This window comes from Silene latifolia, chromosome 8 (genome assembly GCF_048544455.1).
Source record: "Silene latifolia isolate original U9 population chromosome 8, ASM4854445v1, whole genome shotgun sequence".
In the NCBI taxonomy this organism is placed as follows: Eukaryota; Viridiplantae; Streptophyta; class Magnoliopsida; order Caryophyllales; family Caryophyllaceae; genus Silene; species Silene latifolia.
In genome coordinates, this window is record NC_133533.1 from 49,968,807 (window position 1) to 49,987,307 (window position 18,501).

The window sequence follows — 18,501 nt, forward strand, 5'->3', positions numbered from 1 at the left end:
ATTCATCTTTAAAAGATGGAGACTGCTTGTTATCTATGTTGTGCATTTACCCTTGAGTCACAATAATCAGAACAGTCATGACTGACTGACTTATGGTTATCACTTGCTTATGATAGATGAACCAACTCAACCAAAACCTTAAGGTGATTCTTGAGGCCCAAATATTATAAATATTCCTATTACGCTCCCTAACTCAAATGCCCGTTGGGCTTGAAGAGTGGTTAGTTGTGCAGCAGCTCCTCCGTACCGTGTGCTGGGTTTCCATTTCGCGTTTTTGAGGAGTTTTGAGGTTGCCAGGATTGAACCCGTGACTTTCGATCACACTGGCTCTGATACCATGATAGATGAACCAACTCAACCAAAACATTAAGGTGATAGTTGAGGCCCAACTATTATCAATATTCCTGTTAGCTTATTTGTCTTCTGGTTCTTGAGATATGCTTTTTGACTCGTGGGATATAAAGGTTTACATTCAAAGAAGATTATGTAAATTAATACAAATGGTAAGTGAATTTTGAAATCGTTAACTATCAAGTTTGGATTGATTATTACGTCCATCAAGGCGGTTGCATCTGGTGCCTTAGTTAAAGACGTTTTTATGGAGTAAAGTTATAGTGCTCCAGGGACAGGCTGGCAGATATTTTTAATGAAATTGATATATTCCAATATTAAGGTTAGACAACCAAATTGAAAAATTCCAATATTAAGGTTGCCTTATGCAATAAACAACATGCATTAAACTTGATTAGAAAACCCAAATAGGAGACTATCAATTACATGGAATCTTGTTATCCATGGATCGTTGATATCAAGATATGGAGCAGCTACAATTTTAAAGAAATAAATTCGTGATTGTTTACCCGAAAAGCAAGAGAAAAAGGCAGGGGAATAAGCTCATGGGAAATCAATGGAGTATGTTAATGGTTAGTTGCCCTGAGAAGAAAATGTATAGGCAAAGAGGTCGAAAATACTTATTTGGTGTTTATCCATGTAAATAAGCCAGAAACATAAGAGAGGGATAGTGGAAGTCGGCAATCACGTCTTTTGCATCTTTCATTCCTTTTTCACATATTCTAAGTTTTACCCAGTCAGAACTGTTAGAACTCAAACGTATAAAGTAATAACACATATGAGCGGGAAAATTTTGCATAAAAATCTACCATGTTTCCTATATACGTGAGATTGCCTGAATATGCATGGTATTTCTTTACATCTTACTTACATACTTTTATAATATTACTTTATATAGGTGGACGCTATTTTTGTGAAAGGTCCTCGTGAGACATATAAATGCTTGGAATTACTGGATGTAATAGGCTGGTATATATTTTTAATTTTTCTTTTTTTAATTTTTGTACCTTTTTTAGCTACCTCATCATATGATATGATTGATCCTTTACATTGAGAGAATGAGAGATGATATTCATGGGCATTGCTCGGATCTCTTAATTCTATTTTGTGCAATACTTTTATTAAGTTCACTGATTTTGTCTCCATATTGATAATGCAAGGTAGGTGGTCTTTAGTTCTAAAAGGTTTCAAGCAAGTTAAGCATGATGTCCATGTATTTCTCTTGGTTTTCTTTTCACAGATGACCGCTTTGCGTAATAATATTGAGGGATTATGTATTGGTGTAGTTTGATTATGTGCTGTTGGTGTTTAGTGATACATGTCTTTGTACTATATTTTTAGTAGTTATGCATCATTGTAGGCTGTCATGAGTGTCATATTTTCTGATCTCACCTAGTAGGGAATATTTTTGGTCTTACACTCAAGCTTCGTGTTGGTCATCTAAAGAGGTGGTTATTCTCTAATTGGCAAATTACATGATAGTGAGGTTTATGTAAAGACAAACAGATGAGAAAAAATGTCTTCATTTCAACCATTGATCCAGGATCGTGAATGATTTTTGTTTTTTATTCCCTCATTAGAAACAGAATTTTTGTCACATAATTGTTCTAACCGAGATGGTTTGTTACTTATTTGTAGGGTATATCAAGGACGTCTAAGTTAGTGATGTTATGTTACTTATAATTGCATTTGGTTTACACAACGTTAAAGCTGACACCTTTTTTTATCTCATGCGTTTATCATTTTCTTCTAAATATCAGGTTTAAGATAATCAAACTACTATTCTATAATGCTTAACGTGTATAGTGTGATTCACAAGGTTAAAACTGACACCTTAAGTTGTTGATCAATTTTAATCATATTGTTCAGAACTTGGCTGCTACGTACATTTGTATGGAATATTGACTTGGCTATTTCACTCTGGCACCACTCCGCCTTATACTCATTCCACCTGCTGCCATACTTTTATTGGCATTGCATAACTCGGGTCATGAAAATAGTTCTTTTTTCTTGTTATTGCACATTTTATAAATCTCTTTTCTTAAAAATGAAGTGTGTAACAGAGATAATAAAGAGACAATTGCATTAGAGCATTTACTTGAGGCCTAGCAGGCGAGTATCGATAGCAGTAAACTATTCTCTTGAGAATAGTTCTAGTGTTCTGACCTCATTTGTATTATTGGAATATCTTGTCTTCAAAGAAAGTTTGTATTGAGAGATTTTATTTGTTCTCCTTTTATAGACCAAGGGTAATAAAATCTCAATTCATAATTACAAATGTGAAGATAACTACCAATTCAAATGAGTTAAAATAAAGTAACAACTTATCTATTTGTGATTCTCACAACACAAAAGGTACTCTTAAGATATATATGTTTCTCAATAGTAATTTCTTATATTGTACATCTGGAGCTCAAATAAACATTGATTTGTTTTCAAATTGCCCCCCCAAGCCACGGAGAGTTAAGGATGAAAACTCGACACAATGTTGCTAGTTAGAAGGAGCTCAAATATAAGGAACAAACAAGAAGAATTACACTATTATATTAGTTTTCTAATTTCATTTTCTATCTTACTATCATTAATTAGTCAGAAGTATTCTACATGTATCTATTTAAGTGTAAATCTAAGAATATTTATGTTCAAAACAATGTATGTTTATAAATTATTGGTTTTGGAAATGTAATTTTTTTAATTGATTGAAGCTCTCAATTGAGGGGTTTTCCCCATTAAAACGCCTCAAATGTAAATTTTTTAAATAAAAAAATTACCTATTTACATCGGTTTTAGTCAATAAATAATGTAAATAAGGTTGATATTAACATCGGTTTTACAGATAAACTTATGTAATTTAAATGCTATTAACATCGGTTTTACCTAGTAAACTATGTAAATTATATAACATTAGCATCGGTTTTAGAACCGATGTTAAGGTTAAAAATACTATGTATGCCACCCCTAGAAACATCGCCACAAAATCGATGTAGATAAGGCAACATAACCGATCTCAATGGCTCTTTTTCTACTAGTGAGAGTTTGATAGTTCTGCATGTTGCAGTATACTTTGTGGTTTTAAGCCTTCATTGTGGAACTAAGGATGGACTTATGGTTTGATATCGTTAAAAGTAGTGGTTGTGCTCTTGGTATTACGTATTTGAAATGAATAGATATGGAGTAATGTTGTAGATATAGTGATCGGGATAGTATTGACGGTTTTAGGTAGTAATGGTTACGAGTGTGAGCAAACTTCGAGGGCGAAATTCATTTTAAGGGTGGTAGAATGTAACATATCATTTTGGTATTTGTTCTTGCTTGGTGGATTGTATTGGTATTGAAGTTGTTAGTGACACGTATGTTAGTAAGAGAGTGTTGGCGGTGTGTTGGTACCAGTGTTGATGGTAGTTTCAAGTAAGATGGAATTTGGTAAGCTAAACTATTGTTGATGCAATATTGTGGGTTGTGTTGTTAAAGTAGGCGTTGTTGGTTTAGTTGGTGTAGAGGCAGATGGGAACTTCGACGACGAAGTTCATCTTAAGGGGGGAAGACTGTAATATTCCGTATTTATGTACTGTGACACTCGATCGAGTAAAGGGGACACTCGACCGAGTGTGTGTTACTCGGGCGAGTATGACAGTTTTAGTGTGAGTTTGGGAGTTGGGAGGTCTCTTACTTGGTGTCACTCAGTAGGTGCTACTTGGCCGAGTGGTGTGAGCAAGTCGACCGAGTGGCCGGTCTGGAAGGGTTATATTTGCGTTTCATCTTCCTGTTTAAGGGAAAAGTTTATAAGTCGCCTAATCAGTTTCTAATCAACATTTTAACCATAAACATCTCTTAAAACTCTCCTAAACCCTTTTCTTCTCCTTCTATTGATCCATGTAAGAAAATTCGTTACGATCATAGGATTAAGGTTTCGATCTTCACTTTCGTTAGTAATATTTCCATGTATGTTTTTAATCTAAGTTAATAATTAGTTTCTTTTGTGACCAAACCCTAGGATTGAGATTTGGGGACTAATGTTCTTATGGATCTTTGATTAAGGTTTATGGTTATGGTATACAATTATTATGTGTAGGCGACGGTTTTATGGACAATTGCTATTGATGGCTTGTGTGTGGTTGGATTGTAACACCCCGACCCAAATCATGGGTCAGAAGCGGTCACTCACGGTAGCTCGCTAGGCTATCTACATGGCCCACTGATCAACATGGGTCATTCCTAGCACATTTTGTCCTCATTCATGTGCAACCCGGAAACCTTATCAGCAGGTCACCCATCCTTAGACTACTCTTAGTCAAGCACGCTTAACTGTGGAGTTCTTTTTCATGGATAAACAAAAAAGAAAGTTCAGTTCACTTTGTTGATATGAGTAGTACTTTCAATCCCTTTAAGCACTGGTCATATTTTAAACCAATAAATGGACCTCTTCAAGGGGGTACCACACCCAAATAACGTCTTCGGTTCAGTGGAGTATTACGCACCCCAACTTGACAACTCAACGTCCTCGTTGCACCTGACATCATCTAACCGCAACCAAGCCAAACCCAGAATCCTCTCCCGCTAGGTTGGTGACCTTGGTACTCCAGACCACAGTGTTGCGGTTCGCTTATTGCAAGCTTTCGTGATTCGTTAAGGAGGTATATGGTAGCTCACGCAAAGCGTACAAGCATATTCGAAGTCTATACTAGCTCCGGACAGCTCACATATAGTTCACTCTAGCTCACGACCAGCTCACTCAAGTGTACTCAGCTCACTCTTAGTAAGGGCAGATCATTCCTAGTTGAGGTTAGCTGGACAAACTACTATGAAGTCCACAAATCCGTATATGACAAGGAGATGCGACTATGCCAAGAGATGTGACCAAGGGCTATGTATTATGTCCCTTGTCCACATACATCCCTCTTAAATAACTACCATACACCCCCTTATTCATCCTTATCCTTTCCCTCTCTCACCACCAAATACACCCCACCCCCTCTTACCCATCCATTTTGGCGCCAAACCCCAAGGAGACACAATGGTTCACTCTCCCTCTCTTTGCCGCTATTTTCCAAGGGGAACGAAGGTCGCAACCCTTCGTTCCATACATCCCATTTGGATGCCCTTTACCAAGAGGAACAAGGACGTTCCTATTCATCCCAACCGCCACTTATTGGCGCCTATAAATAGAGGCCTTAGCCCTTCATTTTGATTCATTAAGAATACATTCAGAAATTCACTCAACTCACAAATACACACACAAATAGTCACACAGCCTTCGATATTTTAATCTTTATTTCCGCATTATAAAACCATTGTACAAACTCTTGTAAGCTATCATTAATATTCAATCTTTCAGCTGCACTACTCTTTTACTTTGTTATTTTCTCTTTATATTCTCAAGTGATATCTCATCAAAGGCCTGACTCGCACCAAGTCGTATGTATTGGCACGAGCGGCGCACGTCTAGTCCCCGCCCGAGGAACTAGGACGTGACACTTGGTTACCAGAGCCAGTTTTACACCAAATTCATGCAAAATCTGCATCAAGTAAATGTGGTATCCAAACCAAGTTTATGCCAAGTAACGTGATTACAAGAACAAGGTTCACATCAAAATCACATGTCATTTCCATCAATTTATTTTGATATCACTAACGAAAGAATGTCAGGAGCGAAAGTTAACCCCACGGCCGAAAAGGCCAAGAATACGAAGGCATCAACAGAGGCGCGCTTTGGAAAAATAGAGGGCGAAATTGGCGCATGTCGTGAAGCCATGTTGCAAGTCAATGAAAGACTTGCATTCTTGGAAGATGATAAGCCAAATTCCCAAGTAACTAAAGCAATTGGTATGATCAACAATCTCATGAAGATTGTTGACGATTTGAGGGCCGAAGTTGTTTCTCTCCATGATAGGAGAACTAAAGGCGAAGGAAGGGTAGACACCCCAAGGGTGAAAATCTTGGAATCTTCCAAGTATAGTGGCGAGCGAGACTCCAAGAATATCGACATTTTTCTGTGGAGTATGGAACGCTATTTCCAGAACGTCCTTAAAACGGACGAGACGACAATAATAGGCACTACAACGTTGTACCTAAATGAAGACGCAATATTATGGTGGAGGAGAAGAGAGATCGACATCCAAAGTAATATATGTACTATAAGTACAGGGGACGAGTTCAAGGCCGATTTCAAAAAGCAATTTTATCCAGATAATGCCACAGAACTCGCATCAAAGAAGTTAAGAAATCTGAAACAATCGGGATCTATTCGAGAGTATGTGAAGCAATTCACTACCCTCCTACTTGAAGTAGAAGTTATGCCTGAACATCTATCTCTTCTCTATTTCATGGACGGTCTTCAACATTGGGCCGAGAAAGAACTCAAGCGTAGGGGTGTGAAAATCTTGAGTGACGCTATTGTTGTTGCCGAGTCACCATACGAGAATTGAGCCAACCAAAGAAAGGTTTCTCAAAGAATTCATTTGAGAACGGTGGAGGAAGAAATACCTCAAATCGTTCAAAGCCAAACAATGGCAGGACTTCATTTGAATCCAAGGACCGTGATAAGGGCAAGTCCAAGGAGAAGACCAATGCAGGGAGGGGACAACCTAATTGTTTCCTATGTGGAGGACCACACTTCATCCGTAATTGCCCAAGCAAGCATAATCTGAACGCCATGGCCAAGGCGTATGCGGACAAGGATTAGTCTGATGACGAAGCCCGTGAAGGAGTGCGTTGTTTGCTCAACAGCATGTCCAAGGAACCAAAGGTAAAGTCTGTAGAACACTGGGACGCTGGTGTACACAAAAGATCAACACCCAAGGAAGGTTTCATGCCTACCAAAGACAGTGAATTAATGTTCCTTGAAGCAAGGATAAATGACACACCCATTTTCTCTCTGCTTGACACTGGTGCGTCTCATAATTTCATGACCAAAGAGTAGCCGTGAGATTGGGTATGAAGTATATTAAAGAACCCGACACCTGGAAGGCCGTGAAATGCTCGTCTATACCCATCCAGGGAACCTCCAATGGATTACCAATCCACGTCGGGGATTGGGAAAGACCGGTGGATTTCACAGTGGTAACTATGGATGACCACGCTTGTGTTTTGGGGCTATAATTCATCTGAGCCGTACTGCCAGTCACATTTATCGGGAATAAGGCCGTTATGATTGAAGGCCACTTATGGATACCTCTGATTTCAAGTAAAGCACAGAGAAGTAAGAATCTTAGTTTTTCAACACTAAAAGCGATCGAGACTCTAAGGAGAGCGGAGCGTTAAAAAAAGAACGTATCTACAAAAGTTTCAAACTCACAAAAGGGGTCGCGATGGACAACCGATGGTCCACAAGAAGAGTGATCATTTGGAAGACCCAAATGGAATGACAGCGATGTACCCAAGGACGGATATTTTGTACGTCAAGGGCCTCATTACCTACGAAAGTGTCCCGTGAACAAGAAATTCATCGAAATGATCAATCGAAAGTTAGAAGAGCCAAACACTGCCGAAGACTCAAAATTTGGAGACTTGGGTACAAAAGAGGTTGGGAAAGACAAAGGGGAGTTCGATGAGATGCAAGTCGGAGGAAGAAATGTCCAACCGCCACCAATCCTAGATACAACACAAGGACAACTCAATGAAGAAGCACCAATCCCCGAGATGTCCATAGAAGTAAGTTAGGTTTTACCATTCAATTACCTATGGACAACTCAAGGGAAAATTCAAAATATGGAAGCCAAAATATCAATAGATCCAAGGTCGTTGCACAACGTCCTTACCACCAAAAGAGCCGCACAAGATTGTATTCGTTACTCCAATGTCAAGCCTACCGTCAAACCATATGGACATTTGAAACATATAGAATGTCGGATGGCCTATGATGTGCCTATTCAACTCGAAGATTGGAAATGAGTGGCTGATTTTATGATTGATGACGTCGAAAGCAATGAAGTATTACTTGGTGCTGATTTATTAAGAACAGTAGGATCTTGGAGATGGACACCAAGTCTACTCATTCTCAACATCGAACAACGATCCTTTGACATGAACATAAAGGAATAGATGGTCCAACAAGGCTCTCTTGCCGACTTGTCATGACAAGAGACCCGTCCATTAGAGGTAATTCTGGGCACACCTCGAGTGAAGAAATCAATGAAATTCCAAAGAGAAGTAATGCGAATTTCTAAAGAAAGGAAGCCCAAAGAAACTAAAGATCTCCAGAAAGGTAGGTAGCCCAAGGAGAAGAAGGACTTCAAACAAGAAAAAGAGAAGTCCGAGAAGAAGAAAGGACCAAAGCATGGCAAATTTTTCGGGTGTGGAGGCAATCATTTCATAAGAGCCTGCCCAGTTGCCAGAAGAATCCATAAACGGACAATGGTGCAAGGAAAAGCAAAAGAACGACAAAGTATGGGAAAATCGAGCACAAGTCACGTTCAAGTACAAGTATTAATCAAAGGTCCAAGTTCAAGCATGAACGTAAGAATCAAGAACAACAAGGAAAAAACCCCTTGGCAAACCAACAAGAGGATCATAAACAAAGTCCAAGGGTTAACCTCAAACAAACCTTAACCTTGGTGGAAGGCGTGGCCATGAGAAGCCGAATAAACATGCTATCTATAGATATGGTCACGCCATACTAGGAGTTGACGAGGACGTCAACCGCTCTAGTGGGGGAGAATATCACGGTTCGCTTATTTCAAGATTCTGTGATGCGTTAAGAGGCCTATGGTAGCTCACACAAAGCGTACAAGCATATTCAAAGTTTATACTAGCTCCGGACAGCTCACGTATAGTTCAATCCAGCTCACGACCAGCTCACTCAAGTGTACTCAGCTCACTCTTAGTTAACTCATTCCTAGTTGAGGTTAGCTGGACAAGCTACTATGAAGTCCACAAGTCCGTATATGCCGAGGAGATGCGAGTATGCCAAGAGATGTGACCAAGGGCCATATGTTAAGTCCCTTGTACACATACACCCTCTTAAATAACTACAATACATCTCCCTTATTCATCCTTATCCTTTCCCTCTCTAACCACCATTTACACCGTCCTTACCCATCCATTTTGGCGCCAAAACCCAAGGGGACACAATGGTTCACTCTCCCTCTCTTTGCCGCCATTTTCCAAGGGGAACGAAGGTCGAACCCTTCGTTCCATACATCCCACTTGGATGCCCTTAACCAAGATTAGAAAGGATGCCCATATTCATCCCAACCGCTACTTATTGACGCCTATAAATACAGGCCTTAGGCCATCATTTTGATTCATTCATAATACATTCATAAATTCGCGCAATTGACAAACACACACACACAAATAGTCACATAACCTTCGATATTGTAATCTTTATTTCCGCATTATAAAAGCATTGTACAAACTCTTGTAAGCTATCAATAATATTCAATCTTTTCGCTGCACTTCTCTTCTACTTTGCTATTTTCTCTTTATATTCTCAAGTGATTTGGCTTCAAAGGCCTGACTCACACCAAGTCGTGTGCCTTGGCACGAGTGGCGCACGTCTATTCCCTACCCGAGAAATTAAGACGTGACAACAGGCTCACCTGACGGTCGAAGGGTTGCTCTGATACCACTAGTAACACCCCGGCTCAAACCATGGGTCGGGAGCAGTCACTCACGTTAACTCGCCAGACTATGTACATTGGCCACAGATCAACATGGGTCCTTCCCAGCACATTTTGTCCTCACTCATGCGCAATCCGGAAACTTTCCCAGGACGTCACCCATCCTAAGACTACTCTCAGCCAAGCACGCTTAACTGTGTAGTTCTTTCGCATGGATAACCAGAAAAGAAAATTCACTTTGTTTATATGAGTAGTACTTTCAATCTCTTTAAGCACTAGTCATATTTTAAGCCAATCAATGAACCTCTTCAAGAGGGTATTCCACCAGAATAACGTCTTCAGTTCAGTGCAGTATTAAATGGATTGCGAAATGGTAGGATTTCCCTACTCAATACAGTTAGTGATTGATTGTATTTTTGTGATTGTTTGTCATTGTGATTATATTATCATGGTTTTTGAGATTGAGGAACGTTGGAGGAGCTGGAATTGATATTTTGGAACCATATCGGGAGATTGTTTCACCCCCATGTTTCGTCCCTTGCGACTCTCATCACACGGGAGATGTGCACATTAATGGGTTGGGATCACTCGTTGTGATGAGCGGGAATTTTGATGACCAATGCTGCGGTGTGGCATCGACAGGGGTTGGTTACCCATTGCGATGGGAACCATTGTGGTCTACGTTGCGGTTCAGCCCCAGATTGTTACGGAGTACGGGTGATGGAGGATAGTATTGTTTTATATGATGTATTCTGTGTGTTATTATAGTTTTGTCTCTTTCATATGCTGTTACTCACCTTGTGTGGTATTGTGTTGTGTTTCCCTTTCTGTAATGTGTCTGCGGTGATTGATTTGATATTGTCGACAAATGGTGAGCAATTAGTCTTATCAGGTGTTGGAGGTTGCTACGAGCTTTGATTGCGGTCCTTGGAGGGAGCGAGTCACCGCTGAGTTCACTTAGTTCTGACTGTCGTAGTTTTGGTATTTGTATATGACACCGTAGATAGTTACTTTTGGTTTTAGTTTTGGATCAGCATTTAAAAGATTAATTAATAAAGTTGTAGTATCTCGGGCAACCGAGATGGTAGCATCCCTATTTATTAAGGAAGGTTTGGCTAGAGGCTCTTTAGTAAATGGCACACAGTTATCATATAACCAAGTTTAGGAGAATTTTTTTAAAGGTACACCTAATTCACCCCCTCCCTCTCTTAGGTGTTAATCATTCTTAACTTTTCAAAGAGAAACTATATAATAAATTATTGTACATAATTAAAATGTCAAATATACCTTTAGTTTGTGCATCTGGAAAGCTGGGTTGAGTAGCTTTCTATGCATATCCCATTTATCACCCTCGTAATGAGCAAGTCCACAAGCAAGTGAAGCAACTAGTGGATTGGGCTGCAATTTCAGAAACTCGTGCATTCTAGAAAAGGCATCGGTTAATAAAATTGGGTCTGTTAAATTTATAAAAGGTGTAGGCCCCATCCATGAGAAACAAATTCCACCTGCATATTTAGAAGGAAAATGTTGCTCGTTAAAATTTAGACAATAAGTGACCTGGAGTATGAGGTTAATTAGTTGGATTAGATAAGATTTCAAATGTAAGTTAGTGATTGGAAATTTTTGAAATTCCAAGGGTAATCACTAGGTTCAACTTTTGTGAATAATAAGATTTAACACCTTTTCTTTAATATTTAAGCGTAATTTTAGTAAAATAAAATGAATATTTTGTTTAATTAGAGTTTGCTAAAATGTGATACAATCAATGCCCTAAGAATTTCCCATCAAAGATATAAACTCGTACTAACACGGGCTAAGTCAGGACTGAAATGTATCTATGGCTAATATGATAGACTACCAAAACGTTTTGGCTTAAAAAAAATAACCTCGTGACATACCTTTCTATTGAGACGTCGACGAATATTAACTATTTTAATTAATCTTATGTGATTAATACCATTAAAATTTAGCATGATAAGACAATCTCGTAAAGATTAGCAAGTAAAAAAAAAAGCATGCTTTACAAAAAAAAAGTTCTAATTAGGGAATAAAAGATTTTTTCATAAATCAAACACTTATAATGATGAAAATATAACATAAGTAATAATTACTCTATTTAATTAGGATTTTGGTAAAGACAAATACATAATATTGGAGTTTGTGATGATTGACAATAAAAACTAGGGAAGACTCATGTATTGGGAATTATAGAAAATACAAAATAAATAAAGTTGGGTATTAATGAATGATGGCTAGAAGAATTAAATAAGCAATTAGAAAAAAGTTGCTTCCAGTAGGGATTGAGCCCCAATCATTTGGCTGTAGACAACACATTACATTGTAACTTTGTGAACTTAGTTTACTTATTTTTATTTGATACTCCCTCCATTTCTTTATATATGACGTTTTGCATTTACGAGGTAAGTCTTTGACTTTAATATTTATAAAAATATATTTGTTCAAAAAATATAAAAATGGTACCATTAAATTCTTTACGAAAAACTCTTTCATATGGGAATACATATCATAATATTTAGTCTTACTCCCTCCAATTCATCATAATGTTCCCATATCAATATGGCACAATACTTAAGAAAGATGATTATAAAATAATAAAGGACAAATGTGGGGTTGGTGTTAGGAGAGATAGATGAATTAATAGGAGTTAAATAAGGAGTTGTGGGGCCAAAACATTAAGAAAAGTAATAAAATAGGAGTAAAAGAGTTGTGTGGGGTTTGATTATAGGAGAGAGAAATGAATAAAATAAGAGAAAAAGTTACTAAAAAAGGAAAGGGGAACATTACTTGAATAATCCGTTTCGGGAAAGAGGGAACATTATAGCGAATTGGAGGGAGTATATTTTAAGAGATATTGAAGAGAGAAGGAAGTGTCTCGAAATGTGAGAAAGTCATATATAAAAAAAAGAGGGAGTATTTTATCTAGGGCTATAGCGCAGAAAATATAGGCTGCGTCCGCCATGGTACTAAATTTAGATTATATTGGTAGTATAAAATCTTTTTTTGATATCTTGACTCGATAATAATAGATCCAATGAATTTAGGCTAAACTAAATCATTACACATTTTACCTCATTTGACTAATCAATGTATCAATGGATACATATTTTGACTTACATATTTGTCTCAGTATTAACTTATCCATCTACTGCACCAAATTTAGACCCATGCAAAGATACGTAAAATGACACATGTAGTTCCTGAATAGACAATAGTACACCTACATTTTCACGACTATCAGTAAATCCAAAGGATTTAAAAAATGCTTTAGGTTTGTTTCATCATCTTTGAACTAGATTAAATCGAAACCTGAACGACATAGTTCTCATTCCTAAATGAATGGTCCCATGAGATCTTTCTGTTTCTTCTATAGAATTATGTTGTTTCCTCTTTACAATGTTAAAATTTGTTTATTTAATTTGTAATATTATTTTTTAATTCTTTTTCTGCATTTTTAGGAGATTTTTTTCCTGATGAGAATTTGTGAGTTTCTTGTTGATGCCCTTTTATTATATTACCTTTGATATTTTGAAAATCGTTGATTTTCGTTTACCGTTCTCATCTGGAAGGATGATATAGATTGATTTTCAACCAATCTAATTTCTTTAGCTTATGAAAAAAAAATAGTCCAACAATAATTATTTAAAACACTACTGAGCAAAGTACACTTACAAAGTTAATCCTATGATTATTTAAAACTAACATATGATATCATGCTAAATATGATATATACACAAATATGGTAAACATATGATAATATATTTTCTAAAAAATATTAGTGTATATTTCCTATATTCATTAATTTCATATCTATTTTGAATATCTCTCCCATTCTTACCCAATATATCTTTAAAAAAACATATAAAATATCTTTATAAAACATATAAAATATTTTAAATATATATTTCGGTGTGTATTTCATATATTTCATATACATTTTGAAAATCTCTCTCATCCTAACACAATATATTTTTAAAATTTAAAATTTAAAAAATATAAATTCTTACACAATATATCTTTAAAAACCATATAATCTTTTACGTATTATAAAAACATATAAAATAAATAATAAATAAAAATATAATATCTAAGCAAAAATAGATTATAAACTAATTTACTATACGTCTATAGCTATATGATATTCTTTCAAGCAAAATTACGAAATATATTTATATAAGCAAAATTACGGAATATATGATTCTAAAACTAATTTATAACCGAAATTACAGAATATATTTTAAATTCCTATACTGATGGTAGTCTTCCCAAAAACAAACGTATTCCTAACCATGTTAAATCTACAAACTACAATAATGGTAAAAAAAAATTACTCCATCAGCTATTGTGGTTGTTATTAATTATTAAATTAAGACGGTCTTATACTGTGAGATTGTTCTATAATGCGAAAAGACAACTTATTTATTAACATTAAATGAATATTTATTTATTTATACAAATGGACTGTCTCATGGTGTGAGACCATCTTATTTTATAATTTTTAACTCATTAAATAAAAAGAAATTTTTTTATTAATTTAATAATAAACTTGAATATTTTTTTTATTAACAAAAATGGACAGTTTCATAGTTGTGGTTTTCTTAACCTATAATTTATGAATACATTTTACGAGCATTATTAATATATTATTATTATTATTATTATTATTATTATTATTATTATTATTATTATTATTATTATTATTATTATTATTATTATTATTATTATTATTATTATTATTATTTTCCGATGACTTTTTAATGTGTATACGAGGTAAAAGGGCAGGCTTCATTTGAATCATTTTCCCAATAATTTTTTACACCATTTAAGTGAGGTTATATATCCTTTATGTTATCTATATATCTCAAACGGGTTGGGCGGGTCGGAACATATAGGTCGGGTATGGTGGGTTCAAATCTGGGCTATAAGTCGGGTTTTAGGGCAAAATGCGGGTCAACAATTAGTATCTAACGTCTTTATAGATCGAAAAAATATCTTTTAAAAATTAAAGTGTATTTAATATTAATTTTTTAATCATATTCAATGTTTAGTTTTTTAATTATTTTTTTAAATATATTATATAATAAATATTAATATTTTTATAAAAATTATTTTAGTTATCTTTGACTCAACGGGTCGACGTGTTTGTGTCGGGCTTCACTTAAATTAACGGGTTATTTCGGGTTCCATATCGAATGGGTTACATCTCAATATTTTCGAGTTTTAACCCTGGAAAAAATGGATGAGGCCGGATCGGGTCAAAATTTGAGAGGCTTATATCTTAGTCATGTCTTAAACTCATAACTTACATTTAGTTAACATAATACGGATACGAATTGTACAAATAACAACCTCTAATTTGTTGTATTCTACATTTATAATATCGACTTTCTTATGACTTTAAATTTATTAACAATATATGGAATATTAACTTAAAGGTAATCATCTAACTACGGAGTATAAAACAGCCCGTGATTTTCACGGGTTTAAAACTAATTATGTTTAATTGTCACTCCTATATTTAAGACTCCCATAAATACACGGGATGTTTTGACACGGAGAATCTCCCAAAATACCCCCTATATGTAGAAGTGGACTCCAGCACGGGCCAGCCCGACCCACACTAACCTGACCCGCCCAACCGGGTCCATATTTCCTCAGCCCACCAACCCGTTCCCTTGGCCCGCACAGCCCGCCCCTATACCTAGACTGGTCCCAGGCTTCCTCTACCCCAGCCCACACCACCCCACCCCGCATGGCCCACCCTTTTTTTAGCCCATTTGTCCCAATCGGGTCGGTTTAGGGCCATTATTTCTCAAGCCCCGCCCGCCCCAGCCCGCACATCCTCAGCAAGTGGTGTGGGCTCGGGCTCCGTCTCCACCAGCCCGGTCCGACCCACACTAACCTGACCCGATGTGCAGCTCTACCTATATGTTGACCTGTGGGGCCCACAAGAAGACTTTTACATTACACACAGAGGATGTTTTGGGTATGTCACCCATTTTTTCCCTGTGAATATGTCACCCATGTTCTCCGTGGATTAGTTCATATTCTCCGTGAATTAGTGGGTACCCTATATTTATGATATTACATGGGTAAGTTAATGAACATAATTTAATTTTCACTCGATATATATTCAATTTATTTATTTATATTGGTTTATGAGTAAGTTTGATTTGACCTTTACTTGTGTAGTGGACAATAAAATCACTTATGTATTTGCAAAATGAAAAAAGAGAAGTTACTAACCATATTTGTTTTCAAGTTGATGGAAAAAAGGGAAAACACGAGCAACATAGTCATTAGTAAAAGGAATCGACTTTTCTCTTGCTTCATGTCTCAGTTTGGAGTTTACTTTGAGGTCACCATACAATAGTTTATAGGTATTTCCTACTAGCCCTTGTTGTCGTAGTAGTTTCTCTATTTTCCTTGGTTTAAACCACACCCAATTTATTGTCTTCCATATGTATTGTAGGATGAAAATACACAAAATGGTAAGAATAATGTAGCTCATTATCCGTTTCTCACTCTGAATTTTCTCTCTGTTTTTTTGAAAAAAAAATTATGTGAGGATAAATAAATTGTGCAATTATATATAGTAAATGTAGGTTTGATTACTATAAATTATAATGTATCTCGTGGATATTTAACCATGTTTAAGGATATACATTAGTGGTAAGAATCGATTATGAAATAATCAATTAATTTCTTTTAATGGTAACCAATAAATAAATCCTTATTTTATCCTATATGCGAAGGATATGATCAGAATTAATAAGATATTTTTCTTATCGACTAATACAAAGTTGACTTGAACTTGACTTAACAGAATACATCTCATTTGAATTGAATTGAACTTAGCTAAACTATTATAGAGTTTAAATTAACTCTAATCTGAACTAAATAGTTGAGTTGAACTCAACTGTGTGCTTAACAAATTTGACCAAAACTTACCTTAATAGTAATTTTACTAAAGTTAGTTGAAATTAAGTTCAAAAGAACATCTACATAGTATAAAAGCCATGTTTTTCTTTGGCGTTTCATTGGTCGCTATTTTTTAGGAGAAGAGAATTTTGTTTATGTGTGCAGCAACCCATGTTCTTTAAGGGGATTTATTTCATCTCTTTGGCAGTTTATCATTGAGTATTGAGCATGAGCATAATATTAGCAAAATGAGCATAATAAAATCATACATTAAAAACAATACATTATACATTATATATTATAATTATAAATATAATAAATAGATGATTCATTCCCGTGATAAAAACGGCCAATAATAAATCTCCATACATTAAACATTTCCTAACATAATTTATACATATATTTGAATAATATCTAATACAAAAAAATTAGAAAATCCTAAATTACAAAAGCTTTGAATAAAATCCTTGAATTACAAATTTTAGTAGATATAATCCTTGAATAAAATAATATCCCATATACATATGGATATAAAACACTGAAATAACTTAATTGTTTGAAATATATGTTGAAATTTTTTTAGTGATGTGATAAAAAAGAAAGAAAAAATTAGAAAGAATATAGTTATGGAGTATACTAATTACTTATTAGAGTATATGCTTTAAAAATTAATAAGCGATAAGTTACACCTATTATTAAAGTATAATATATGATCTACATGACACCTATTTCACATGATTAATTAAAGTAGGATGAAATGATTAATTAAAAAACAAGTGAAAAGTTTAGATTGAAATGTTGAAAAAGTTCCATATTTTGTGAGATTTTTTTTTTCAAAGTTCCACAAAAACTTGAAAATGATTATTAATTTTTCATATAAAGACCATAAAAGAAAAGTGAATATGCTAAAAATAAAAAACCTTAATATTTATACTCCATAATTTCTACCAAAAAAATGGCTTTCTTTAAAGATCCGACTTATTTGATTACATGCATGTCGATGTCTTCTTCAAGTTCAACCTCTACCGATATTTCGCATATAAAATGGAGAAGCTTTTTTTTTTTTTTTTTTTTTTTTTTTTTTTTTTTTAGTTTTTTGCAAAAGGTTATCATTTCATTTCCAATGAGAAAAAAAATTACAATTTTTGCAATAATATCACTCTAGCTAACAACTCAAGTCCAAGACTCAAGTACACCATGCTCCAACAATAAGCAAACTAAGAACAAAGCCTATCAACAAATGCAGAAAAACGAGGATTCATACAGAATCTCACAGAGACAAGGTACTTAACACGAGTTACCATTGCCTGAACAGTATGCTCCTGGTTCCGAAAGAGTCTCCCATTCCTTTCCATCCATATGCTATAAATGGCTGTAGCTAGAGCCGTTCTAAACCAGGCAGCAGCCCAACCAACCTGACTGATAAAAGCATAACTCCATTGCATTTTTTCAATCAAATCAGAGCTCCTGACTGACAAAAGCTGCCAATGCTGCAATGCTACCCAGACTTCCTGAGAAAACAAGCCTCTAAAGAACAAATGTTTGTGAGTTTCCAAAGCTTGCTTACAAAGACTGTATCTATTCACTAAATGGAAGCCTCTGAGCTGCAAATTATCAACTGTTGCCAACTTCCCCTGAGCAGCAAGAATGG

The 18,501-nt window shown here is 35.5% G+C and overlaps 1 protein-coding gene across 1 annotated transcript in view; it reads right to left on the reverse strand.

The window, feature by feature from the left end:
* Positions 1 to 16,440, reverse strand: part of LOC141594348 (cytochrome P450 72A397-like) — a 41,842-nt gene extending 25,402 nt beyond the window's left edge. Inside the window, exons 1-2 of the mRNA XM_074414426.1 lie at positions 16,176 to 16,440; positions 11,199 to 11,416 (exon numbers count right to left, since the gene is read on the reverse strand). Of these exons, the coding sequence (XP_074270527.1) occupies positions 11,199 to 11,416; positions 16,176 to 16,440 (483 nt within the window). The remainder of the gene's footprint in view (positions 1 to 11,198; positions 11,417 to 16,175) is intronic.
* Between the last annotated feature and the right edge of the window lie 2,061 nt (positions 16,441 to 18,501).